Source organism: Sorex fumeus, unplaced genomic scaffold, assembly GCF_029834395.1.
Source record: "Sorex fumeus unplaced genomic scaffold, SorFum_2.1 ptg000034l, whole genome shotgun sequence".
In the NCBI taxonomy this organism is placed as follows: domain Eukaryota; kingdom Metazoa; phylum Chordata; class Mammalia; order Eulipotyphla; family Soricidae; genus Sorex; species Sorex fumeus.
The window spans coordinates 32465378-32493013 of record NW_026606091.1 but is presented as its reverse complement, the minus strand read 5'-3'; the positions used below and the strand labels follow the sequence as shown (position 1 = coordinate 32493013).

The 27636-nt window shown below is 52.6% G+C and overlaps 1 protein-coding gene across 1 annotated transcript; it reads left to right on the top strand.

Moving 5' to 3' along the window:
* The first annotated feature begins 1801 nt into the window (after window positions 1-1801).
* Window positions 1802-23276, top strand: TRIM14 (tripartite motif containing 14). Its single transcript, XM_056117072.1, has 6 exons — window positions 1802-2043; window positions 3903-3998; window positions 8786-9019; window positions 11031-11193; window positions 14990-15082; window positions 22061-23276. Exons 1-6 carry the CDS (start codon window positions 1840-1842, stop codon window positions 22594-22596), a joined length of 1326 nt encoding a protein of 441 aa, XP_055973047.1. The 5' UTR covers window positions 1802-1839; the 3' UTR covers window positions 22597-23276.
* The last annotated feature ends 4360 nt before the right edge of the window (window positions 23277-27636 follow it).

Below are 27636 nucleotides of genomic sequence, written 5' to 3'. Positions count from 1 at the left end.
AGCTGAGTTCTAGATAGTACTGCAGTACCATTCCCAACACCACTGCCAACTTCCCCCCACCAATGTTTCCTGGTTCCCCGCTCCCCACCTGCCCAAACCCAGACTGCCCTCTTGACAGGCACCTTTCTCAGCTCTGTTGTTAAAGTTCGGGTCTCTTGATTTCTGTGTTGTTGACTCTGTGGTTTGGGCGTTTGGCTCTGTCAGTCCTTAACACCACCTTTGTCCCTGGGGCCTCCGACCTGGCCTCTGTTGCTTCCCATTCTCTGCCATCTCTCCGTCTCCCCTCCACTCCTTCCTTCTCCTCCCTTTATGTTAGGGCCAGGGTTGATCAGGGCATCCCTCCTTTGCAACACTGGCCCTGCCTCACCTAGTTATTCTAAATACCACAGATGAGGGATGTCATTCAGAGGGATGAGTCTTAACATCCGGCTTCAGAGTGATCTCGTCCCAACAACTTATTCCAGGCTTGGGAGACCATTCACAGGGCAGAGCCCCTGCTTTGCATGCAGGAGGCCCAGATTTTCCATGTCCCGGGCAGGCTTTCTTGGAGAGGCTGTCACCCACCCCACCCTCCAGCAAGGCAAGACCCACGAAGATTATTAGCACCCAAGAGCAGGCCACGGCAGAGTTGGTCCCACCCAGCGAAAGAGCAGCTCCATGTCCTTCCTAAAGTTAACCCGCTGGGCACGACCCCCTCCTTTTTGTTTGTAACTTTTTTTCCTGAATAACAAATTTTATTGTAAGTCATTGTAAGTCATTCTAAATCACCAAGTTTAAGACGGGTGTTTGTGTAGGGTCTGGAGCACAGCAGGTAGGGTGTTTGCCTTGCACGTGGCCGACCGGGGTTTGGTTCCCAGCATCCCATATGGTCCACCGAGCACCACCAGCAGTAACTCCTGAGTGCATGAGCCAGGAGTAACCCCTGTGCATCGCTGGGTGTGACCCCCCCCCTAAAAAAGACAGGTGTCTGTTATCTCCTATTATCGCTTCGTGGTAAAGAGCTGAATTCTGAAGAGGTATTCAAATCATTCTCACTGTATATCATAGCAGGTTTATTCTCTTTTTTAAATTTTCTTTTTATAAAGTTGTCGACAGTAATGTATTAGGTTTACTATTCCCACCACCAATCCCACCCACCATTACACCTTCCCACCACCATGTCATGAATGTTTCCACCCCGACCCCCCAATGTTTGTCGTTTTTTGTTTTTTTTTTTTTTGTGAAAAACACCATGAGGTACAGTTATAGACTTATAAATTTTTGTGCTTGGGTTTCAGTTATACAATGATCGAATACCCATCCCTCCACCAGTGCTCATTCTCCACCACCACCAGTCCCAGTATCCCTCCCACCCCCTCATCCCCCCATCCCACCCTACCTCTGTGGCAGGGCATTCCCTTTTGTTATCTCTCTCCTTTTGAGTGCTGTGGTTTGCAAAAGAGACATTGAGTGGCAATCTTGTTTGGTCTATAGTCTACTCTCATCACGCATTTCCCATCCTGAGAGGACCCTCCCAACACCCTTTATTTGGTGCTCTCTTCTCTATCTGAGCTTCCTTTTCCCCTAGCACTTGCGGCTGGCCTCCAAGTCATGGAGCAAAATTCCTGGTGCTAATCTCTGCCATGGTTACCTTCTGGTCCAGCCCCGGCCAGCAAACCCCGGGGTGTGCCCGCTATGAACGTTGGGCGGAAGAGCCACCCCGGCGGCCACGCCTGTCACTCCGGGGAGTCGCTCCGCCCGCCGCTGTCACCACCACCACCCCCTCCGGGGACCCGGTTTCAATTCCCCGAGTCTCCGCGGAGCTCCTCCCTGCGCGACGGCGGCTGGGGGCCCGCGGGGATGAGCGACGGGGCCCCCGGCGCCGGGCCGGAGCCCGCCGAGGCGCAAGACGCGTGCGGCTGGCGCTGCCCGGAGCACGGCGAGCGCGCGGCCGAGCTCTTCTGTCGCCAGTGCCGCCGCTGCGTGTGCACGCTCTGCCCGGTGCTGGGGGCGCACCGCGGCCACCCCGTGTGCCTGGCGCTCGACGAGGCGGCGCGCGTGCAGGTGGGGCGCGGGGGGCGCGCGCGGCGGGCGCGGAGCGGGGCGCGCAGGCAGCAGAGAGAGGGGCGCGCGCGCAGCGCCCGCCCGGGACTCCTCTAGGACCCGGGTGAGCGCGGGGTCCGGTCCGGAAAGGGGCGGGGGCAGGGGGCGGTCCCCTAGGCTTGCAGAGAGGTGGGTTTGCCAGTGTGCATTTCCGACTCCTCTAGATACCCTTGACCTGACCCGCCCGGGCGGGCCCCACCACGCTGCCCTGGGGCTGGGCCTCTCTCTAAGTGAGAGAAAGCGCAAAGGCCTTTCTAGTTAGAAAACCTGAAGGTGAGGCCAGTGAGATAGCACAAAGGGCAGGGCTCTTGCCTTACACGCAGTCGACCTGGATTCCGGGCGCCCCATTTCGCCCTCCAGAACCCCACCAGGAGTGTTCCCTGAGCTCTGAGCACCTCTGGGTGTGGCCCCAAGACAAAATAAAAAGGCGACTTGCCCCCAGAAAGCCCCACATCCCCCTCTGACTCTCTCCTAAAGGTGCCTTATGGGGGGCAAGAATAGAGGATGCAGCCTCAGCACAGGGGTCCCTCCCCCACACCGCTCCTGACCCCAAATGGGGACGGGGCGACACAGCTTCCATGTTTTTGTTCCCGGCCACATCTGGCAGTGCTCAAGGGTTACTCCTGGCTCTGCTCTCAGGAATCACACCTGGTGGTGCTTAGGGGATCATATGGGAAGCCTGGGGCTGAACCCGGGTGGGCCTCAGGCAAGGGGAGCACCCTACCCCACTGTACTCTATCTCTCCACCCCCCCCCATCAATTTCTCACCCAGAAAAAGGCAGTTTTCATCCAGAAAAGGAGGTTGATGCCAGCCACCAACCCCCATCCCCCATTCCTCCACTACCAGCTGGGTTGCTCTCCATCAGGTGCCTTGGCACCCTGACTCCTGGGCTAAATCCTGAAAGTGGCCAAAGATTCTAGAGATCTGTCCCCACCTGTGGCTCAGCAGGTCTGAGGTTCTGGCCGAATCTGGCCCCCTTGGACAGTCTTCCCTCCCATCAGAATCCTCTACCAATTTCCATTCCTAATAAGTTTCACATGGCCCATAGCAGCTGCACAGTGACCTTTGACCTCAATGACATGCCTCATCAAAGGTGGCAACCTTTGAGTCCCAGGGTGAACATGGGCACGTGGCTGAATCCCTGATTCAAGACGTGGCTCTGTAGGCTGTTATCCAGAGTGATGGGAGTCTCGGCCGGTGCCGTAGGTACACCCTACCCCTCACCTCTGTGAACCCGTTTTATTCCCACGCAGCCATCCGCTCAAACTGAGCTCTGTGTGTGCACCCCTTCACGCCTGCAGAATCCATTTCACACTTAACCTTATGCCCTGAGTGCTGTTCCATAGTAGATGACTCCTCCTCTGACCTGGAGGATTTCCAAGAGAGGGCTTGGGATGGAGGACAGTGACACTAGTGTGGTTGAACGTGGCAATCACGGAGTCAGAGAGAAGACCTGGGTACCCAGTGACAGGAAGTCTAGGAAGACTTCCTGAGGGAGGTGCCATCAAAATGAGCCTTGCAGGTACCAAGACAGAAGCCCCATGTGATTACCTGGCACCAGGAAGTCGGGTACCTTTAGAGAGTGGAAAAGAGCTGGGCTTGAAAGTTTAGACCCCACAACGGGATAACAGTGCTTCTGGAAGTTGAGGCTATGGCTCCTACTTAGGGTAACACCTCCCCACCTTACCTTGGCACAGTGGCAAATGCTTGTTGGCTATTAGAATAACAGTGTGCTGCAGGGAAGTTAGTTCGTGACCGTGACCGGGGCCTGTATTGCAAAAGTGAAAGTACTGAGCCCTTTCCCCTCCTTTCCCTGCAGAAACTCACCCAAGAATGTCTAAAGCACTTGGAGACCAGGCAGCAGCAGCAGGCTGGCAACATAACCCAGATCGAAGACGCTGCCGAAAAGCTCAAGGCAAGTGGGTTTTCTCCCAGTTCCCTTCAGAGGCCCACATTGCCACTCAGACCCAGGCTGGCCCCCAGAAGGAGCCACCGAAAATGAAAACTGGCCTCAGATGGGGCAGAGCAGGTTTGGAGGGGCAGCCCGGGGTGACTGGACTTTCAGGGGCCCTTAGGAGGGATGTAGTTCAGGGGCAACTGTGCTGCCCTCTGCTTGCTGGCACGGAAAGGCAGGCAGTCCTAGGGGAGAGGTCATCCCATTGAAAACTGAGTCCATCAAACAGCTACGTAAATAGACTGCACCCATTAAGGGTCCAAAGTCTGCTGTTTAGAAGCCTGTAAGCCTGTGGTCACACACACACACACACACACACACACACACACACACACACACACACATCCTTTGTAAAGCATGTCCAAAGTCCAGACCATGAGTTCCTGTGAATATGGCTTTTTCTGACATCCCAGAGGGGTGGCTCTCTGTCCCCCATCACGCCACCTCTGGGGTTCCATAGGTGCAGGTGTGGGGAGTGGCACCCTCTCTTTGCACTCCAGCTGGGAGGAGATGACACGATCGCAGAGCTGGTTAGGTTCTTTCTGACTGCCCGGTGACCGCGGTCTGCCCTCTGGAACCTTTACCAGTGAAAGGGGTGGGTAAGTATAATTCATAGAAAATGTACCTGAAGCTGATTATTGTCTCCCGAATCTAGGCAGAGGTAGACACTTACTCAACGTGAATGCATGCATTCAGGCATCTGTTGTTTTTAGCACAGGGAGGGATTTAGATTTCCCAGGAAGAGGAAATAATGTGTCACCGGTCACAAAATGGGGCAAGGCAGGTCCTGAGACTAAGGTGAGGCTCTGGCTCCATCCGAGTCCACCTAGTGGGACAGAAACCACTGGTGGGGGGGGGGGGGTTCTGGGAGAGGAGAGTGAATGCGGGAGGCCACATGGAAGACGTAAAGCCTCCAGGGACACCGGCACCCCGGCAGCGTGGACAAAGTGCGGATGAAGTGGTGCAAGCAGAGAGCTGGGGCCAGGGTGCCCTTCCTGGGTGCTGCAGTGGGGGGTGGGGGGTCTCGGGGATTCTACATTGCCAGGAACCTAGCTTCCGCTTTCTCTCTCCTGCCTCACTCCCTCGGGGTCCTCCTCCCCGGGATCAACCCAGCCTGGACGAGGGAGATTCTGGACATCGGCCCTACAGAGACAGGGGCCCTGAGTTGGGTGTCTGTGGACTGACAGCTGAGCCAGTAGCCCTTGGAGCGTGAAATTAAGAGCCTTAACACCCTGCTGTGCCTTCTCCTGTGACCCACCGGGCTACAGGGGACAAAGCAAGGGCCAGGGGACCAAACGGGTGACATGGCCCAGCCTTTACCAGGCTGGAAACGGGCAGGACCCAACCAGACCTGCTCCTGACCTTGACCTTCCCTTTGACCCCTCCCACCCCACATTTGAGAGAGCTCCAGTGTCCTGGGTGGGGGAGAGCTTGCCTTCAGGAGTGTCCTGGTGCGCCCAGTGTCCAGCAGCACCGCTCTCCCTGTTTCTCACTGGCTTCTCACTGTCTGGGAGAAGAGCCTCAGAGGCTGGGCAGAGATGGCTCCACTGAACAGCTCCCTGGGTGTGTGTGTGTCTGTGTCTATGTCCGGCTGTCTGTGTGTCTCTGCATCTGTGTGTGTGTGTGTCCATGTGTGTCTGTACATCTCTGCATGTGTCCCTGTGCATCTGGGTGTCCATGTGCATCTGTGTGTGTATCTGTTTTTCTATGTCTGTGTCCAAGAAAGTCTGTGTATCTCTGCATCTGTGTGTGTGTCCATGTGTGTCTCTACATCTCTACATGTGTCCCTGTGTATCTGGGTGTCCACATGTCTGTCTGTGTGTCCATATGTGTCTGTGTGCATCTGTATGTGTATCTGCCATTGCATGTCTGTGGACACATATGTCTGTGTATCTCTGCATCTGTGTGTGTTCATGTGTATCTGTGTGTCTCTCTGTGTGTCCTTTTGTATCTGTGTGTTCACATGTGTATATGTGTGTCATGTGTTTTTATGTGTGGGTCTGTATATGTTCCTATTTCTGTGTATGTCTGTATATGTTCATATGTGTGTCTATGTTCCTGTCTCTGTGGGTGTCTAAGTGTGTCTGTGTGTATCTGTGTGTATGTATGTCTGTCTCTGCTTGTCTGTCTCCATGTGTATCCATATGTGTGTCTCTGCATCTGTCTCTGTGTGTGCCCACGTGTGTCTGTCTGTATGTGCTCTTGTGTGTCTATGTAAGTCCATGTGTGTCTGTGTTTCTGTCTCAGTGTGTTTGTGTGTGTAACAGCCCTGTTGAGCAGCCTGCATGGTGTATGCATGAGAACAAGTGCACATACACTCCTTCCTGTCCCACAACCCACAACCCAGACTGAGGGGCTGCTCAGGCTCTTAGTCTCGCCCTCCTAGGCCTCCTAGATCCTTCCCCAGCTAGGCCCCGCCTGGGCCCACACACCAGCTCTTTCAGCTTGGGCTTGAGTTTCACCTTAAACCGAAGCAAAACAAACCAGACAACAAATTTCCTGGTTTCCTCGCCAGAATTCCCCCAGTCTTCTGATTGCTAACCCATATTGCATAATCCTCTTCATCTGTGTACACCTGAAATTTTTACAAGTCAATTATTTCTGCCTTGCGGGTTGTGAATGTTTGTTCTGTACATTATTCTTTATAAAATGCCCTGTAGACACTGGAGCAGAGGTGAGTTGGGAGATTTTATTTGCTTGCACTTTTGTTTGTTTGTTTTTTGGGGGGGTGGGGGTCACATCCAGCAATGCCCAAGGGTTACTCCTACCTCTTCACTCAGGAATTATTCCTGACCATGCTTGGTGGACCATAAGGGATGCCAGAGATCAGACCCAAGTTGGCGTGTACAAAGTAAACTCCCTACCCACTGTACTATCTTTCCGGTCCCAATTTGTTTGCAGTTTCTATAGAAAAGTTCCGTGTTTAGATACATAGCTACAACACGTGTTTCTAAACCTGGAGCTTGGGATACATTTTCTCTACCTTGTACCACACCTGCTGTGCTCAGGACATAATCCTGGCTCTGTGCTCAGGGATCACTTCTGGCAGGCTCAGGAGGCCATATGGGGTGCTGGGGATTGAACCCAGGGTCGCCTGCATGTAAGACAAGCACCTACCCGCTGTACTATTGCTCTGGCCCCACACAATCTCTACTTTGTGGGGGGTCTGGGGGCAGGGTGTGGGGTTCACTCCAGGCCAACTGTCTGAGAATTCAGAGCTGCTCAGGCTGCTACAGGAGCATGGGAGCCTCTGGGATCACACCCAGTGGTGCTCGGGGCCCTCCAGAGCTACACCCACTGGTACTCAGGGTTCCAGGTGGTGCTTGAAATCAAACCAAAGTTGGCCACATGCAAGACACGTGCCTTAATCCCTGGCCTTTCTCTCCAGTCCCTAGAACACATTTCCTCCACACTTCATTTGCTCATTCAGGAAGAACCCTCTTGTGCCGAGACTCCGCGATTCGTAGACCCCGTGTTGTAAATGTGGATTAATTCCCAGGCTAACCCAAAGTGAGTTAAATGTTAAAGCCTCTGCCCAGAACATTACACAGGAAAGACAGACGTCAGGACCCCATCTCGATCTCATGTCCACCCCACAAGGGAGAAGTGAATCCCAGAGGCCTCTGTTCCCCCACTCATCCCCTTGGCTTACCTGGATCAAGTTCTTCGCCATGTGGACTAGGCAGATATTTACTTTGGCTCAGGGAAAAGACTGACCTGTCTTCTTGTTGTGTTTTTTTGTTTGTTTGTTTTTCTTTTTGGGTCACACCCAGTGATGCTCAGGGGTTACTCTTGGCTCATGCACTCAGGAATTATTCCTGGCAGTGCTCAGGGGACCATATGGGATGCTGGGAATCGAACCTGGGTTGGCCACGTGCATGGCAAACGCCCTTCCCACTGTGCTATCATTCCAGCCCCTGTCTTCTTGTTTTGTGTGAATGATTTTCTGAATAACTGTACTAATAGTAATATGGGCACATGCTTATTTAAAACCTTTTTGTTGTTATTTTTGGGCCACAGCCAATGGTGCTCAGGAGTTACTCCTGGCTCTACGCTCAGGAATCACTCTTGGTGGTGCTTGGGAACCATATGGGGTGCTGGGGGTTGAACCCAGGTTGGCCGCGTGCAAGACAAGTGCTCTACCCACTGTACTGTTTCTCCAGCCCTTTATTTAAAAATTTTAAAGAAGCACCCTACCCCCTTGTACTATCACTCTGGCCCCAAGAAGCACCTTTATAGAGTCTTTATAAATAACTTCCCAACCAGGGATATGTTGTATTTCTTCCATGGGTTCATATTTTAGTTTTCTAAATGTTTTTGTGAAAAAATGTTATACCTTATTTACGTCTTTTAAATTTTGCTACAATGTTTTTTTTTTCAATTTTGCTACTTTTTTCCAATATTTTACAAAAGGATCTTTTATTTATTTCATCTTCCAGTTGGTTTTTGCTTATACTGAGGAAAGCTTGAATTTTGATGTTTGGTTTGTTTTGTTTAAGCGGTCACACACCACGGTGTTGAGGGGCAGGGCATGTGGTACCAGGGATCAAACTCAAGGCCTCACATATGTCAGGCATGGGCTCTGTCACTTATGCTCTCCCCGGCACCAGAAAGCTTGAGTTTTCTTTGAAGTTTGTCTTGTCCTGGGACTGGTCACCTTGCTTTCTCACTTTCTGAAAGTTACTATAGTTGTGTCTGTGCCGGGGATTATTCTGGTCATGTCTCATCTGCCCCTGGTTTCTCCTTAGGCTCACGCAGATTCAAGTAAACAGTGGCTGACGGTGAAATTCTCTGAGCTCAGACAACTTCTTGATGAAGAGGAGAAGGCAGCCAAGAAGTTCATTGACAGAAACATGCAGCTCACCCTCCAGGTGTTCAGAGAGCAGATCGAGTCTTGTGGGGAGCAAATGGATCTTATTCACGACCTCTCCAACCAGGTCTGGCGCATCAGCCAGGAGCCCAACCCTGTGCAGCTACTGCAGGTAATACAGCGGGGCCCTCCCTGCCACCCCTTCCCTCCTGGCCAGCCCCGTGGTGCTGAGCACAGTCTGTGCTTGTCAAGGACAGGCCCAGAGATGCTGTGTCCACAGGAGACCTTCCTGCCTGCACATGCGGGCTGATGTGAGCGACTGGGACGATAAATGTGCTCTGTGGACTGTTTAAATCACAGCCACCTGGGGCTAGAGTGATAGGACGGCAGCCTGTAGGGCGTTTGCCTTGCATGTGGCTGGTCCAGCTTTGATTCCCCAATATCCCATAGGGTTCCTGGAGCACTGCCAGGGGTGATCCTAGAGCACAGAGCCAGGATTAAGTCCAATCACAGCCAGATGTGCCATCCTATCCTTAAAAAGAAATAAAATAAAATAGAAAAGAAATAAAACCACAGCCACAGGTTGTTTTTTTTTTTTGCGGGGGGGGGGGTTGGTGTTTTTTTTTTCCTTTTTGGGTCACACCCGGTGATGCACAGGGGTTACTCCTGGCTCTGCACTCAAGAATTACTCCTGGTGGTGCTTGGGGGGCCATGTGGGATGCTGGGAATCAAACCCAGGTCGGCCACGTGCCAGGAAAAGGCCCTACCCGCTGTGCTATCGTTCCAGCCCCCCCAACCACAGTTTTGTGGGGGGCCTTTGTGTTCCAGCACATATCCTCATTCCAGTAAGTACCAGAACTTGGGACTGTTGATATCGCCACCCTGGGGTTCCAGTGAGAAACCGAGACTCAAAGGTCACTCCACGACTACAGCTGGCAGAGAAACCGGCCCCTCTGATCCACAACCCAGCTCTCTTGCGTCCCTGCTCCCCACCTGTCCCAGGAGTTTCCCGGAGCTGTGGATCAGATGACAGGGATGCCGCCGCTGTGGCATTCTGTGGGCTTCCCTCTCGTGCCAGTCTCTCCTCTGCCCTCTGCTATGGCTTCTGGGCAGTCGGGAGCCAATCATGTTGCTCACTTCATGACATCCTTTTCCCTTCTCTTTTTTGCTGAGGGTGGGGGGTGAGCCACACCTGGTGGTGCTCAGGGATAACTCCTGGTGGGCTCAGGGAACCATGTGGGAGGCCAAGGGTTGAACTCGGGTCTGCAATGTGCAAGGCAATGTCCTACCCGCTGTACTATTCCTCTGACCCCACATGGCATCCCTTTCCTGACCTCTGCCACCTGTGAGCTTAAAGCTGACAAGGGGCCAGGAAGTGAGGAGGAAGGCTGGGCCCCTGCAGAGCAGGATGTCATGGTGTGCACCGCCCCACCCCAGCCCACCCACCCTCACCTCCACATCTAGTCTTCTCAGCAAAACCACACTGAGCACAGGAAGTGTGTTTAAAAAGGAGCAGTCAGGGGCTGGAGCGATAGCACAGCAGGTAGGCTATTTGCCTTGCACACAGCTGACCTGAGTTTGATTCCCAGCATCCCATATGGTCCACCGAGCACCGCCAGGAGTAATTCCTGAGTGTATGAGCCAGGAGTAACCCCTGTGCATTGCTGGGTGTGACCCCCCCCCCAAAAAAAAGCAAAAAAAGAAGAAGCAGCCAGCTGGAGCCATAGGACAGCAGGAAAGGCCCTTGCCTTGCACACAGTGGACCTGAGTTCCATCCCTGGCACCACATGGAGTTCACCAAACCCCATCAGTAATTTCTGAACGTAGAGCCAGGAGGAATCCCTGAGCACCACCTAGTGTGACCTAAAAAGCAAGAAAAAAAAAAGGTAGAGGTGGGTGGAGAAACCCTTTGGACGTGTCGCCAAGACTCCATCCTCAGAAAACCTGACCTCTCCCTCTTGCCCCCCTGACCTAGTGACAGTGCCCCTTGTGAAGTGGCTAGAGGACAGGGATCAACCCTGGACTCTTTGCTTGACCCCAAACACCTGTCACCAAAGAGCACTCAGTGAGCTCAGGGGCAGGTGGGGGGGTGGATGGTGCCATTCTCTACTTGTGGACGGGGCTGCAGCAGAGGGGGCCGGGCTGCTGCCGGCAGCTCCCAGAGCCCCTTCATGCCCTTGCAGGGCTACACGGCCACTGAGCAGGAGCTGCAGCGCCACATGAGCCTGGGCGAGCTGTGCCACCCTGTACCTTTCTCCTTCGAGCCCGTCAAGATTTTCTACAAGGACCTGGCCGAAGCCATGCGGAGCACGTTGCAGAACTCTCTAGAAGTGCGCCTCAAAGAGAGTGAGTTCCTAGGTGACCTGCACTGGGTCCTGGCTGCCCCCGATGCACAGAGGCTGGTGGACGGAGGGGTGGGCAGACCCTCTGACCGCGCCTGCCTGTCCATCCTCAAGCCTCCCTCATTCCCAGGGCCCTAGGCCACCTCCCAGGACTTGCTTGAGGCTCCCCCTCCTTCTTCCTCTGTCTGGCCAAGCTTCCCCTCCAAACTACCTCCTGGGCTCCCTGCTCCCCTGGGGTCTCCCTGTCTGCCATCCCCAACACCTGTGGAGCGGGCCAGGAGGGCTCATGACAAAACCCCTTTGGGCCGAGCTCTCGCTAGTGTCCTAGCACGCAGCTCCGAAACATCTTTTGGTTGGTTCCATTCACTCATTCTTCCCTGCTCTGAGGATGACTCTGGAACACTCACTGAGCCCGCCCTTCTGTTCCGCACCAGGCAGAACAAAGAACGGGACAAAGCACAGTGTGTCGGGGGTGTGGGGGACTGACAAGAGTGGTCAGCAGCCGTGCTCTGCGCCAGAGTCCAGCCCAGGGAAAGAGACAGGGATAGCGGGTGGCCCCTCTAGGAGGGGTTTGTGTGTACTGACCCACAGGAAAGGCTCGTGTGCTCGGCAGTTCGTAAGGGCTGGGGCAAGGTAGGCAGCTTGCACAGAGGCTGGCCCCAGCCACAGTCTCCTGCCCCGGGTCCAGGCGGGCCCCCGGCTGTACCCACCTGTGATTGCACTTCTGTAGGGTGTGATGGTTTAACTCCTTCCAGAAAGGCTGGAAGGCTCCATCGGTTGCCCTTGGAACAGCACACGCAGGCTTAGACTCTAGGTGTCTGCTCTCGCTGGGCACAAAGGGCCCATGCCCTGGGTAAGCGAGGCCTGGCACGCTAAAGAAAAACCCCTGTGATGCGGGGGAGGGGACAGGAAGAGAGATGAAGGCCCTGTCATTCCTGGAAGCAGGCTGTGGTTAGGAGACCGAACGGGATGCCGATGGCCCGGGGTTGTCGGCAGAGCCCACTGTGGTCTGTAAGAACAGCTGATGGAGAAGGCAGGGAAGGGGGGGCTGGAAAGCACGTGCGTGGCTATTTGCTGAGAGAGAGAGAGAGAGAGAGAGAGAGAGAGAGAGAGATCCATCGGTCTGGAGGAGAAAGGTGCGGATAGGCAGAGAACGCAGGGGATCAGCTTCTATAGTGAGGGTGTGGGAGGGTATCGATCACCCGTTTGCAGTACTGTGCTGCGTTTCCCACACCGACCTTGACACGTTGCAGAGAGGCAAAGCTTGGAAGGCTCAGCTCACGTGGGAGGGTGCTCAGGAGGCCTGCCACAGAGTCAGGCCGTGGCCCCACACCTCCAGGTCAGAGCAGGGCAGAGAGCTGTTCCCTGGGTTTTGCTAAACTTCAGCTTTCACATTCAGGGCTCTCACATTCTGCTGGATCTGGCAAAACAGTTGGTCCTAGATATGCAGAAGAATGAATCGAGGGGCTGGAGTGATAGTACAGCGGGTAGGGTGTTTGCCTTGCACACAGCCAATCCGGGTTCGATTCTCAGCATCCCATATAGTCCCCCAAGCACCCACCAGGAGTAATTCCTGAGTGTATGAGCCAGGAGTAACCCCTGTGCATTGCCGGGTGTGACCCAAAAAGCAACAGGAACGGCTTGCCTGTCTCTTTGTTCCCCCTGTGATGCTGTCACTGTCACTGTCCTCCCGTTGTTCATCGATTTTCTCGAGCTGGCCCAGTAACGTCTCCATCATGAGACTTTATTGTTACTGTGTTTGGCATATTGAATAGGTCACGGGTAGCTTGCCAGGCTTTGCCGTGCGGGCAAGATACTCTCAGTAGCTTGCCGGGCTCTCCGAGAGGGGCAGAGGAATCGAACTTGGGTCGGCCATGTTGGCTGCGTGCAACGCCTTACCCGCTATGCTATCGCTCCAGCCCTCTGTGATGCTATTTTTAGCAAAAGCTTAAAGGAAGCCCAAGTTTAAATTTAAAAAAAAAAAAGAAGAAGAAGAAAGAAAAAAACAGTGGCGCTTAATGGACCAGGTGATAGTTCTAGAAAAGCAATCAAGAGATGAGACAGGTGTTAAAACTGGATAGGAGATTACCTGGGGTGGCCTGCGTGTTCCTGGCACTGCAGGCCTGAGCCAGTTGCTGCATCCTCAGACACTTGCACTGAGACCTGAATCTGGTTGGCCAAGAATCAATGGTGGGATGCCTGGGCCTCCTCAGCACCACTTAGGAGACCCTCAATATATAATTCATATATTATATAGATTATAGATTACGAGAATTTTGTATGTTACAAGCATCATGTGTTATGTGTGTTATATAACATGTGTGTTTTATACCATCTATAATATGTCTTATATCTAGTGTTGTGCTCAAGTTTCAGATCCCCAATTTCGGAGAGACCCAGTCCACACACGATAATGCAAAAGCAAAGAAACTTCATTACTAACCCAAACCAGCGTTGGCCCAAGCTAGGGTCCAAGTCTCATCCAACGCAGTGGAGTCTTGACAGGACCCCGACTCCAAATCCCAAGCAGTTTAGATAGGGTTCAGACTTAAGAAGCAATTTATATCCTGGTCTACTTTTAGCATTGGCCCTATTACAGTGGTGGTCAGCAATTAGGCAATGGTGAGCATCAGTTTCTAAGGAGGGCACAGTGACCCTTCGTGACCGGCCAGACCCAACTGCCCAATTCCTTATCTTGGCAAATTACTCAACTGGGAGGTTACCAGAAATTGCAAGTCCTGCTTTGGGGAAATAGAAACCGAGGCCTAGTTGAGACTTAATGTTTAGCTGCAGCTTGTCATAGCTTCTGAGAAGCCTTCTTTTAGGCCTCACACTAGATATTGGAGGGAATGAAGTGTTGGACCTGTTAGAGGTGGTAAGTCTGGCTGTCTCTGTGGTGATGCTAGGACAGAGGATTAGCAGTTGGATTGATGATTCTAGGTTTGTGGGCGGTCTGGGGTTTCCACAGGTCACCTTTGCAGAGACCTCTGGGAGGAGGGCTGGGAGCAAGTACTGGGGTGGGGCTGCGGCTGTGTCTCTGGGCAGGAGATAAATTCCAGCTTGGACAGACTCCAAGCAGGATCCCTGTGCCCACTCTAACTGCCCCATTTCCCATAAGAGAGAGGGTAGAGAAATCTGCCCTCAGGCACCTTCTGTGTACCTCACTTCGAAAAGCCTCTTCCTCCTCCTTCTTGGTGCCCAAATATTGCCCATCCTTGTATATTTTTTGTGTGTGGGGCACAGCAGCGGGGGTTGGGGGTACACCCAAGCAACAGTGCTCAGGGGTTACTCCTGGCTCTGCACTCAGGGATGACTTCTGGTGGGGTTTCGGAGACCATGGATTGAACCGTGTCCACGTCATGCAAGGCGATACCCTACCCACTGGACTGTGTCTCCATCCCCACTCTCATCCATCCTTTAAGTGCGGCTGAAGTGCTTCCTCTCCAGAAGGCCTTCTCTGCAAGCCCCAAGCCCCTTCCAGCTCTGTCTCTGTGCCCGCAGTACTCTGCAAGGTGTCAGTGGGGTGGCAGGGGTGGCCCAGGTCTCACCTCTGGTACCTGGCCTGGTGCTCAGGATGCTGGCGCTATTGTCTCCTCCTCCCTGGTGAGAGCTTCCCAGGGCCGGCCTTGGCTTCCCATTCAGGAAGGCGCCAGATGTGAGCATGCCTGGTGGTGGTTTTGTGTGCTCCTCCTTGGGGACAGAGGGGAGCCATTAGAGACGGGATCTATCCCCTGTTTGGTCACCGTTTCCGTTTTTCATCATTTGTGCACCTGCCACTCAGGCTTTACAATCTGTTGCAGATATGAACTGCCGGCTCTCAGGCTCCTCCAGCGCCAGGCCCGGCTCCCTGTTGAAGACGGGGCCCACGCCAGAGCGCTCGCTCTTCCTGAAATGTAAGAACTTAGAGCCGGGCAGAATGGAGAGGGATGGAGAGGGAGGTGGGCTGCGTGGGATGGGAAGGGAGAGCAATGGTGCCCGAGGACGTGGCCACCCCCAAACTGTACTTCCCTTCAAAGAGCTCCAACTAGGTCTTTAAAACACCTTTATCCTCAGTACTTTTATTTTTTTCTTTTTGGGTCACGACCAGCGATGCTCAGGGTTTATTCCTGGCTCTGCACTCAGAAATTACTCCACGCATTGCTTGGGAGACCATATGTGATGCCCGGGATTGAACCCGGGTTGGTTGCATGCAAAGCAAATGCCCTACCCGCTGTGCTATCACTCCAGCCCCTCCTCAGTACTTTAACATCAGCAAGAATGCATGTTCACTGTAGACAAATTAGAAAACAACAACAGCAAAAAGTTTTTAATTGTTTTGTGAGAGTCTCTCAGGCCATGTGTAGTGGTGCTGGACAGGGTGGCACCCATGGACCCCAAGGTCTCACACAGGCAAGGTGCATGCCATATTCCAGGTCCCAGAAAACAAAAGCAAAATTTTTAAAGGAACTCACAACTCTCCCACAGACAACTACTATTTGTCTTTTCAGTTTTCTTTGGCAGAGCAATGTGTACCTACAGTCAATTTCACATATATGTGTAGTTAGCAAACATACCATATAGTTTGGTAATGTGTTTTTTCACTTACTGATACATTGTGGACATAGTGTATCTTCTTAATTTCCATGTAATACATGCTTCCTATAGAAAATTAGAAATTACAGCTATATAATAGGAAAGAGTTGTCTTCCCTGGAGATATATACTATTAATATTTTGGTGTATAATCTTTTGGACATCTTAAAAGCACATAGATTTTTAGTGGGATCAGCTTTTTATAATTTTTGTATTTAAAAGTATAGCTTGAGGGGCCGGAGTGATAGTACAGCAGGTAGGGCATTTGCCTTGCACGCAGCTGACCCAGGTTCAGTCCCCAGCATCCTATATGGTCCCCCAAGCACCGCTAGGAGTAATTCCTGAGTGCAGAGCCAGGAGTAAACCCTGAGCATCGCTGGGTGTCCACCCAAAAAGTAAAAAAAAAAAAAAGAAAAAAGAGAAGTATAGCTTGAGCAATTATTTCAGTATGAGTAGTATACCAGTTAAAGTTAAAGGGTACAGAGTATTCCATTACACTGTAGCACTGTCCTTCTGTTGTTCATCGATTTGCTCAAGCGGGTCCAGTAACGTCTCCATTGTGAGACTTGCTGTTACTGTGTTTGGCATATTGAATACGTCACAGGTAGCTTACCAGGCTTTGCTGGGCGGGCGGTATACTCTCCTAGAGGGGCGGAGGAATCAAACCCAGGTCGGCCGCATGCAAGGCAAATGCCCTACCCACTGTGCTGTAGCTCCAGCCCTGTATTCCGTTGAATAATAATAATTTAAGTCTTATAATGTTGGATATTTAGATTGCCTTGTATTTTTATTTCTGAAATGGTGATGTTGGGAAAGATAGCACAGTAGCAGGGCACTTGCCTTATATGCAGCTAACCTGGAGTTGGTCCCCAGCACTATATATGGTTTCTCAAGTACTGCTAAAAGTGATCCCTGGGCACTGAGCCAGGAGTAAGCCCTGAGCAAAACTGGGTGTGAGCCCCAAGCCTCCAAAAATAAATAGATAAAAGTAAAACAGTTCATGGATATAGTTGCTGAATTAATGAGTGAAGGGGTATATATACCTTAGTGGCTTTTAAAATTATATTTTAGGAATAATTTCTTAAAAGGGGCTGGAGCAATAGCACAATGGGTAGGGCGTTTGCCTTGCACACAGCCAACTCAGGTTCGATTCCCAGCATCTCTTATGGTCCCCTGAGCACCGCCAGGGGTAATTCCTGAGCACAGAGCCAGGAGTGACCCCTGTGCATTGCTGGGTGTGACCCAAAAAAGCAAAAAAAAAAAAAAAGAAGTAGAATTATTAGGGCCTGAGAGATAGTACAATGGGTAGGGCTCTTGACTTGCACATCCCAACATGTGTTCAGTCTCTGGCACCCTAAATGGTCCCCTGAGCTAACCAGGAGTGATCCCTGAGCACTGCTAAGTGGGCACCCCCCAAAAAAAGAACTATTAGATATACTTTTTTTTTGGCTTTTTGGATCACACCCCGCAATGCACAGGGGTTATTCCTGGTTCTGCACTCAGGAATTACTCCTGGCAGTGCTCAGGGGACCATATGGGATGCTGGGAATTGAACTCAGGTCAGCCGCGTGCAAGGCAAACGCCTTACCCTCTGTGCTATTGCTCCAGCCCCTATACTTTTTGAAGTAAATTTTAATTAAAAAATGAAATACATAAAAAGAGGGCACAAATTAAAGGGAGGGAGTGCAGCTGATGATTTTTATGGGGGGAATTGCTAGGGAAGGTTGGGCTATACCCACAGGTACTCAAGGCATACTCCTGGCAGACCTTGGGGACCATATGTAATGCCAGGGATCAAACACTAGTAGGCCACATGCAGGGCAACCACCTAAACCCCTGTACTGTCTCTCTGGCCCAAAATTATTTTTTCTTTTTTTTTCTATTCTTTTTTTTTTTAATGTAGGAGTGTTGCTATTTATTCAGCCATTGATTAGGCTGATTGAATTGGGCATGAACTCCACCTTACTTTTTTCCCCCCTTTTTTATAATTTTATTTATTGAATCACCATGAGAGCAGTTACAAAGCTTTCGGGTTTAAATCTTACATGTTTTATCATACAATGATAAAACACCCGTCCCTACACCAGTGCCCATTTTCCACCACCGAAAACCCCAGTATACCCCTATTTCCACACCCTCCCCCTACCTGTGGGGCAGATAATTTCCACATTACTCTCTCTCTACTTTGATTACATTCAATATTTCAGCGCCAGACCCACCATTATTATTTGGGATTTTACCCCAACACTCAGATCTGCTGAAAAGGCAATGGTAGACAATTTGTTTTCTGTTGCTGGTTATGAATAACATATGATGTCATTCAGTACCAGTAGTGGCCACACGATTTTGGAATTCCAAAATTTTAACAATTAAATCTGAAGGGATTTCTGCCAAAATCTGCTGGGTTCCAAGATTTGTTCCTGAGTCTCTGGGATCATGGCCATTAAGCAGCTTGATCAGGAGCCAAAGAGGCCATTTGTGGGCAGTGACTCAGGGTCTCATTGGGGCGTGGAGGAAAGGGCTGGCTCCAGCCCCATCCCTTGAGGCCCCGCGTCTCATCACTGTGGGTCCAAACCTGACTGTCCAATCGCCTCTAGAGGGTGGTGGCCACTGAGCTGCCAAGGGGGAGCAGGAGGAGGAACAACACCCTTCCCCCCCTGGGGTGGTTCGGTCCCAGTAACCCATTGCGGGGACCCGACGCATCTCTGCCAAAAGCCACTGGGTTTCGAGATTTGTTTCTGAGTCTCTGGGTTCATGATCGTTAAGCAGTTTTATCAGGAACCAGAGAGGCCTTGCCTCCAATTATATAGCTGAGCCGGAGGTGGTTTGTGCGTGTGTCTCTCACATACCTAACTTTTGGCCGTTTACTTTCTTGATAAACTTTGCCCCAAGTTTTTGGGGTCTGGCCAAAGGCACAGCAGCAATTTTGGGATATCTGGAAGTCTGATGGTGCCATTAGGCTGCTGATGCTCTCGCCTCACAGGTACAGATTGACCTGCTGGCGGCACCATACCCCCCAAAAATTATTTTTTAAGTTAATATATTCCTTAGCCTCGTTCAGACCAAGAAATAACAAAATTCCAGCTCTCTAGAAGCCTTCCTCGTATCTCCTCCTGTTCACTATCTCCAGGATAACCACTCTCCTTTCTTATATAACACCACAGATTTTCCAGTTTTTGACCTTTATATATGATTTTGTTATTCAAATTGTATGTTTTGTATTTATGAAACCCATATTGCTGATGGAGCATGTTCAATGCTAGTGTTCCATCATATGGATACTGTATAGCCTACTTTGCACTATTTTCTCCAGACACAGGTTGCAACAAAAGTTCTTATGCATGTTTTTGAATGCACACAGGTGTTTATGCTCCCCGCCAACCCCAAGACTGAACCCAGGGTATCATGCATGTAAGAGAAATGCTCTACCACTAAATGCACCCCCTCTGTCAGGCAGTATTGTTCTTTATACAGAATTATTCCAAATGTCCTGCACTGGGTCTTTTTTTTTTTTTTGCTTTTTTTGGGTCACACCTGGAGATGCACAGGGGTTACTCCTGGCTCCGCACTCAGGAGTTACTCCTGGTGGTGCTCAGGGGACCATATGGGATGCTGGGAATCGAACCCGGGTCGGCTGCGTGCAAGGCAAAAGCCCTACCCGCTGTGCTATCTCTCCAGCCCCTGCACTGGGTCTTGAGGCAAGAATGAGAAGCTGTAAGGATTGGAAAAGGGGAAAAATAGATCACTAGTTACAGACAACATGATTATTTACAGAAACTTCCTAATCTAGGTAAATTAGAATCATTAAGTGAATTTAGAACAGGTGCTGAATGTGTAATGTCAATACACAACTTATTTTTACATACTATAAAAAATTAGAAGATGAAATTCTATTTCTTTTTCTATAGCAATTTTAAAAATAACAGGAATGTATCTAACAAAAGATGTATAAAGCCTCTTTATAGAAAACTCCAAAGCAATACTGAGAAAAATGATTGGCAATATCTGCTGAAGCCAAGCAACCCTAGGTCTAGATCCTGTTATTAGCAAGGGGCTTCCTAGAGTGCTTAGGGGACCCAGGGCCACTTCTGATAACGGTGGGGGACCTCAGCAACCTGGGGGTGCAGGGGTCAGGCATGTGGTACTGAGGATTGAACTCAGAGCCTGGCATACAGAAAAGGCTTCGGCGCCAGCCCCTCGAGCTGCTTCCTGGGACTTGCATATCTGTATATGTAGGATGCAGAGAGACTTATTTTAGGAAGTTTAAATCACTGCTGCCTTCGTGGAGGTCAATTTGGCGATATTTTAGGATTATTTCCTTTTTTTAAAAAATAAGTGCATTAAAAAAAATAAGTGCATAGGCACTAGGGCAACAGCTCCAAGGAACCCCAGAACTGAGTAGTCCCTGAGCACTTCCAGGTGTGACCCCGAAATAAAACAATAGTAGGCTTCAAAAGACAGGGGTATCTACATGTATATCTAAATATATAAATACATAATCGCTATCAGAAGCTCAGCCCTGGAGCACTTGCTCTGCATGTGTGAGGTCTGGACTTTGGTCCCTGTACAGTTAAAAGAAAACAAATACATAAAAGATATGATAACAGTAGTGTTATCAAAAGTCTTTCTTTGGAAGGGGAGGGTGTTTTTGTTTGATTTGACGGTTACATCGGCGACGTACTGGCTCTGCACTCAAGAATTACTCATGATGGTATTTGGGGGGCCATATGGGATGCCAGGGATTGAACCTCGTTGGCCGCATGCAAGGCAAACAGCCTACCACTGTACGCCTGGTCTGGCCTCGGGAGGGTTTTTTCTATTATTTTGTTTGGGGACTACACCAGGCTGTGCTCATGGGGTGCTCATGGATTACTCCCGGTTAGGCATCACACTGGGTAGGCCCAGAGAACTATATGCAATGCCAGAGATCAAAGTGGGGTTGGCTGCATTCAAAGCAAACACTTTAATCACTGTTACATTTCTTCAGCCCTCAAACAACTTTTAAGCAGTCTTTTGAAAGATAATATTTTTTTTAGGAGGCTGGAGCCATAGTACAGTGGATAGGGAGCTCGCCTTGCATGCAGCCCACCTGGGTTCGATCTCCAGCATCCATTATGGTCCCACAAGCACCATCAGGAATAATTCCTGAGTGCAGAGCCAGGAGTAACCTCTGAGCATCAGAGGTGTGGCCCAAAAATAAAAAATAAGAGGTATTGTGTTTTAAAGGAGGGTGTTGAAAAGGGGTTAGGCTAACATCAGAACTTCATAAATACATCAATATATTTTCATGAAGCAGATTATCCAAAAGCGTATGTGGTGTGATATCAATGTTTAAGTAAATAGATAAGGTGGCAGGTAAATTAAAGGCAGACATATGGAAACAGTAACGAAAGGAGTTTTCTGTGGCACTTTTTAAGATATTGTTGATGAATCTCATGGCACAAACATTTATTTATTTATTTATTTGGCTTTTTGGGTTACATCCACCGATGCTCAGGGGTTACTCCTGGCTCTGCACTCAGGAATTACTCTAGGCATTGCTCGGAATACCATATGGTATGCCAGGGATTGCACCTGGGTCCGCCGAATGCAAGGCAAAAGCCCTACCTGCTATACTATCACTCAGACCCAGCACAAACAGTTGGAAAGTCCAAAAGGTTTGCAGAAACATTTCCTCTTTGTGTATCCCTCGGCCACCTCCCTTGAGGTCATCAGGGTGGCTGGCAGATTTTCCCACCTTTCTTACTGAACAGGGGAGTCAGTACGCCGTGGGGGCGAAATGGGGAGTCTGGGGGAGCTCTGTGGACGGGGCCAGCACCCGGGGGGCGGGATCTACACCCAAGGATGGAGCCTACGGCTGGGGGTGGAATCAACACCTTGGACCTGAGCCTGGGTCTGGGATAAGGCCTACACCCCGTGAGGTCTGAGTCTTGGGCGGGACCTACACTCAGGGGCAGAGCCTGCGTTCTGGGTCAGGCCCTATACCCAAGGGCAGGGCCTATATCCCAGGGGTGGGGCCTACACCCAGGGGCGGGGCCTGCATCCAGGGGTGGGGACTGCATCCCAGGGGCGGGGCCTATATCCAGGGGCGGGGCCTGCATCCTTGGGGCGGGACTTATAGCCGGGGCGGGGCCTGAGTCCTGGGCGGGGCCTGCGCCATGGGTGGGGCTTGCGTCCTGGGGCGGGGCCTACACTCGGGGGCGGGGCCTGAGTCCTGGGGCGGGGCCTACACCCGGGGGCAGGCTGGGCTTCCCGGCTAGCTCCGCCCCGGCCATCAGGTGTGTCCTGTTGTCCCCGCAGACGCGCGCACACCCACGCTGGACGGGGACACGATGCACTCGCGCCTTCGCCTGTCGTCCGACCGGCTGACGGTGCACTGCGGCCTCCTGGGTCGCCTGGGGCCCGCGTCCGCGCTGCGCTTCGACGAGCTGTGGCAGGTGCTGAGCCGCGACTGCTTCTCGGCCGGGCGCCACTACTGGGAGGTGGACCTGCAGGAGGCCGGCGTGGGCTGGTGGGTGGGCGCGGCCTACGGCTCGATGCGGCGCCGCGGGAGCTCGGCCGCCAGCCGCCTGGGCTGCAACCGCCAGTCCTGGTGCCTCAAGCGCTACGACCTGGAGTACTGGGCCTTCCACGACGGCCAGCGCTGCCGCCTGCGGCCCCGCGACGACCCCGACCGGCTGGGCGTCTTCCTGGATTACGAGGCGGGTTTCCTGGCCTTCTACGACGTGACGGGCGGCATGAGCCACCTGCACACCTTCCGCGCCTCCTTCCAGGAGCCCCTGTACCCGGCCCTGCGGCTCTGGGAAGGGGCCATCACCATCCCCCGGCTGCCCTAGGGGCCCGGGCCGCGCCCCACCCCGCCGCTGTGTGTGCAGCTGCGCGGGCGGACGGCCCCTCGCCGCCCCCCAGCCCCGCTGCCCCGGCCACTTGCCTCCTGCACGTCTACCCAAGCCGTCCCGCTGCGCTCCCGCAGCCATGGACCAGCGAGAGGCCCCGACCCGTCTCTCCCTGGTGTGGACGTCCTGGATAGACTTCAGCTTGTTCGTGTGTCGCCTGCCCGCAGGATTCAGCTGCAAGTCTTGCAAGCCACCGTGTCTGGTCCCCTAAGGGCCCGAGGGAGCTTCCTCCAACCTGGCCTGCCCCTCTCTATAAAGAGGCTCTGCGAGGGGGGAGGAAAGTGCTCCCGTTAGCAATCAAGCCTTCTCTGCCGCTCTCCCGTTATTGTCCTCATCTTGCTCCTGTTGCTCTTTCCAGACCGGGGCCTTTGCTGGTGCCCCACCCACCCACTCACTCCCCGCATGCATGCAGGAAACTTTCTTCTCTTTGCCTGCCTCAGTCTTCTCCAAGCACCAGGCCAGAGAGGCCTCCCAGCACAGAGCCAGCAGTCTCCGAGTGGACTTTCCCGTTAGCCTGGAAGCATTGTTGCTCGTCCCTCCTGAGCAGCTCAGAAAGCCCCCTGCAAGCAGGGAGTGGGGTCAGGAGAGCTGCACTGGAGGGCGGAGGGCCTCCTGGAGGACCCCACCTCACCTCATGGTGCACGGGAGTGGGGGGGGAGGGGTGGGGGGGGAGTGAGGCCTTGAAAGTTGCTTTGGGGAGCTGGAGCAATAGCACAGCGGGTAGGGCATTTGCCTTGCATGTGGCCGACCCGGGTTCAATCCCCGGCATCCCATATGGTTCCCCAAGCACCGCCAGGAGTAATTCCTGAGTGCAAAGCCAGGAGTGAACCCTGAGCATCGCCGGGCATGACTCAAAAAGCAAAAAAAAAAAAAAAAAGGTTGCTTTGGGCCTAGGTTTGATTCCTGGTGTGTGTCGTGCTCAGTCTCCGACTCCCAGGCAAGAATTTGGCTAGACCAGGGTCCAGATTGGAACTTTGGAAGATTTTTATTACTTATTTCTCAGGGAGTGCTGAGAGGAAATCATGTACCTCAGCAACCGTAAGGGGGGCTGGGTGGGTTGGGGCAGCCCTGTGCTTCTCTAGTTGACTGGGTACAGACGTTGCCCCAAAGAACCTTGTTGGGGTGATGGGAGATCAGGAAACAGGAGGGCCAGCTCCTCTAGGGAAGGGCTCTTTCCAGGTTCTGAAAGGTCTGCGTTCTTAAAGTGTCGACAACTGTGTGGGTGTCTTCAGTGTTGAATCTGCAGACGGGGTGAGGACCATGCAAAGCTAAGTCCTTCTCATGGTCGACCCAGGCTCCCAGAGCACAAAGGAGTCTCATCCAGTATAAAAGCACCCATTTCTCAGTGCCTCTGACATAAAACGGGTGCTTTCATGCCGGGTGATACAAGTAGAGAGGCTTGCAGAGTCAAGGGACCCGAAAAGTACCTTTGAGTTGTAACCAAATCATTTCAGTCACCTTCCTGAGTAATCTCCAATCTAGGAGAGCCGAGAATCGGGTGACTCATTCAGCCCAGGAGGGCACCCCCAAACTGTTCAGCAGAGGAAGGTGGGGCCACTGGAGCTCACCTCTCTCCCCCCTGACATCTAAGCCTTATCCTCAGACCCACAGCACAGGGCCCAAGTACGAAGAGCGCTCAGAGTCTGTCAGGCACTGAGATGACAAGACACTTCCCAGCTATTAACTCATGTGGTCTTCACCCCATCCCTTGGACCCGCAAGGCGAGACTGAGACCCAGAATAAGTGGCCTACTTGTGGCCCCCTGGCCAGTGTAAAGCCTGTGACACTCCCGACCCTTCTTTCCTTGTCATCCCTGATGCTTTGCTTTCCAGTTACACTGTGGGACTTGGGGCTCCCTGGTGACCTTCTGAGGTGAGTTCTGAGGTGACTCACTCTGAGGGGAACTTGTTTAGAATTCAGATGTCAGAAAGGAAGTGCTGGAACCAACAGGATGAAAACTGGCTTTTCTCAAGTGCCTACTTTTGAAAAGGCTGATGCTAAGCCCCTATCTCTAGCTCAACCCCCCAATCCTGGAAACTCAGGCTAGTTTTTTTCCCCCTGTCCCAGAGCATTATTCCCAGGGGTGGGGGTATTCCCCATCTGCCGGTGCTGTGGGGCCCATGTGAGCCAAAGGCTGTGCATTTGCCTTAAAACTAATGTGGACCCCTGCCGGGGTGTGTTGGAATCTCCACAGACTCACTGCCGTGCCTGCTAGACTGAGGTTTCTTGGAATAAAAGATGGAAAACTTGGCCCCTTTGTCCATGTTCTTCACTGGGAGCTGTGGCTGCTCCAGGTGCCCGGCATCAGCCTTGCTTCTTGCCTGTTCCCTCTGACATCCTTATGGCCGGGCCAGACACGGGGCCACGAGGAAATGGGAACTGGTGTGTGTGCGTGCGTGTTTGTGCGTGTGTGTGTATGTGTGTGTGAGGCTTGGGGAGGGGGCGCACAGCTGCTGAGGGTGGCTGAGCTCTTGATTCGGAGGTGATGCCCTGCCCGTCACTGTTTCCGTCCAGGAGTCTGAGGCCACACTGGTCCTCACTGCCATCAGAGCTGTGACGCATATTTGCCTCTGGCATCAGGGCTGCCCTGTCTGCAGTCCACACCGGCTGGGGAGCAGCGGCCTTGTGGGGGCACTGCCTAGCAGATAGCACATGGTGTTGCACTCCCCTCGGTCTGCTGTGGAAGCCTTGGTTTAAGAAGAGGAAGAAGTGTCCAGGTCCAAGTCTGCCATGTCCTGCTGGGGATCCTCCTGGGGTCCCCATTGCCTATAGAGCCAAGTCCATGCACGGATCCTAATCTCTTCCCTGCTCCCGGGTTTCCTGGCCACACGGCCTGTGCCTTGTGGTAAACCTCAGTGGGTCAGATTTGTGGGGCACAGTGGTGAAAGGTGCCCTTGCCTGATATGATCACTCCTTTGAGGGACCCCGCGTGACATTAGTTCACCTGGCAGGTTGTGCAGTGGGGTGGTGGGAGGAGGCAGGGGTGTGTTTTGAATTCACCTGCCTGGTCCACAAGAGTCTGAGGAGCGCTTAGCCCTCAGAGTGGCCTTGGATGACAGCTGCCACTGGCCACATGTGGCCGCTGTGTGGCCCACACGGATAGACCAGCATGGGCTGGCCTTTTCTCCCTCGCCCCACTCACACAGTCCTCTAGCCAAAGGGCATGTCCTTTGAGCTGTCCAGTGATCTCGGGGCGCTTCCAACTCTGAGCCCCCCCGATCTTCTGGGTCCAGGGCTGGTGGTCGCTGACGGGGCCCTTGAGAAACTGCCTGCTGCCCAGCGCAGCTTCTCTGCTGGAGTCCCACACCCAGTGCCCACGTCTGGACACACAGCCTCCCCCTACACCATGTCTCTGCCCACCACCTAGTCTGATACTGTCTTAAATGGGACCTGTGCTGCTCTAGGAAAAAGGTGATGGAGCAGTGTTTGGGGTTGGTTTATTCTGTTGGTTTTGGGGGGGGCAACAAATGATACTTAGGGGTTAATGCTGGTACTGCACTTAGGAATCACTCCTGGTGGTACTTGGGGGACTATATGGGTTGCCGGGGATTGAATCTAGGTCAGCCACGTGCAAGTCAAGCACCTTACCGGCTGCTCTAGCGGTTGCTCCTCCCTCGCATATAGGTTTTATCAGCCAAGATCAGCTTTTGGGGGAAATGAGTCAACACTGGCCAGCAATGGCTCACAGCAGTTCTTGGCGCCCCAGGTTTATGGACCCTCTGTAGATGAGTCCAATCCAGGATGCCCACCCATGCCACTCTGGGGAGTCAGGAGACCCACCTGGGAATCCACCCTATACTCCCAGCTCAACTTCAAAGGCTTACTTGTGCATCTCAAGAGAGACACACAGACTGTAAGGAAAATACAGGGCCTGGCAGTATGGGGAGTGTCGGGACGGGGCAGAGGCCGAAGCAATGCCAAGGACAGAACTCAGGCCCCTGCATGTGTGAGACTTGGGCTGTCTCCCCAGCCTTTCACACACACTTGATCAAAGGAATGACAATAACCCAGGTCCAATATGAAGAGCAAGTATTTGAACTCACACTTGAAAAAGAAAAAAATCATTAATCTCAGCATTGGCTCAACACAGACAAAGAAGCTGAGCCAGGGGGCTGGAGCGATAGCACAGCGGGTAGGGCATTTGCCTTGCACGCGGCCAACCCGGGTTTGATTCCCAGCATCCCATATGGTCCCCGGAGCACCGCCAGGAGTAATTCCTGAGTGCAGAGCCAGGAGTAACCCCTGAGCGTTGCCGGGTGTGACCCAAAAAGCAAAAAAAGAGGGCTGAGCCAGAGAGACCAGGGGGCTGAGCAAGCTTTTTGCGTGGGTTTACATGGTCCTCAAGCACTGCTGGGAGCTACCCCTGGCACAAAGCCTGGGATAGTTCCTGCCTGACACCATCAGGTATGACCACGGCCGCCCCCCCCCAAAAAAAGGTGTTCAATTCCTAGCATGTAACCCCCCCCCAAAAAAAAGAAGTGGGGAGCTGTGAAAAGCTGCTGCTGACCCCGAGCACGTTATTCCTTTGTTAGCCAGGTTTGTAGTTGCATTCTGGATTTGGCAAAGGCTGACATCGGCACTGACACAGAACTCCAGAGTTGTCACAGGCTGCAAATACATGGAAACTCACATATGCCGTGTCTCTTGCGTGGTTCGACTTTCCTGGGGACCACAGCCCCTGACCTTGGTGTGAGCCATTAAGCTGCCCCGGGAGGTAAGGCGCTGGGCTGTTTCGCAAGCGGGTGGGTGCCTGGTGGTCCTCGCTCTGTCGTGGAAATGAGGGACGTGTGCCCTGTCTCCATTCCCGTGGCAGGACGGGTGCATGTGGTTATTGCTCTGTGACCCCCCCACCTCTCATCCCAGACCCTCTGACCAGTGGTCACTGAACCACGGACGGGACACAGAGCTCAGGAGTGCACAGGGGGATTGGGGAGCAGCTGGGAGGGAGGGCGGTTCCAACCTTGGGGGATGTCTTTGTGG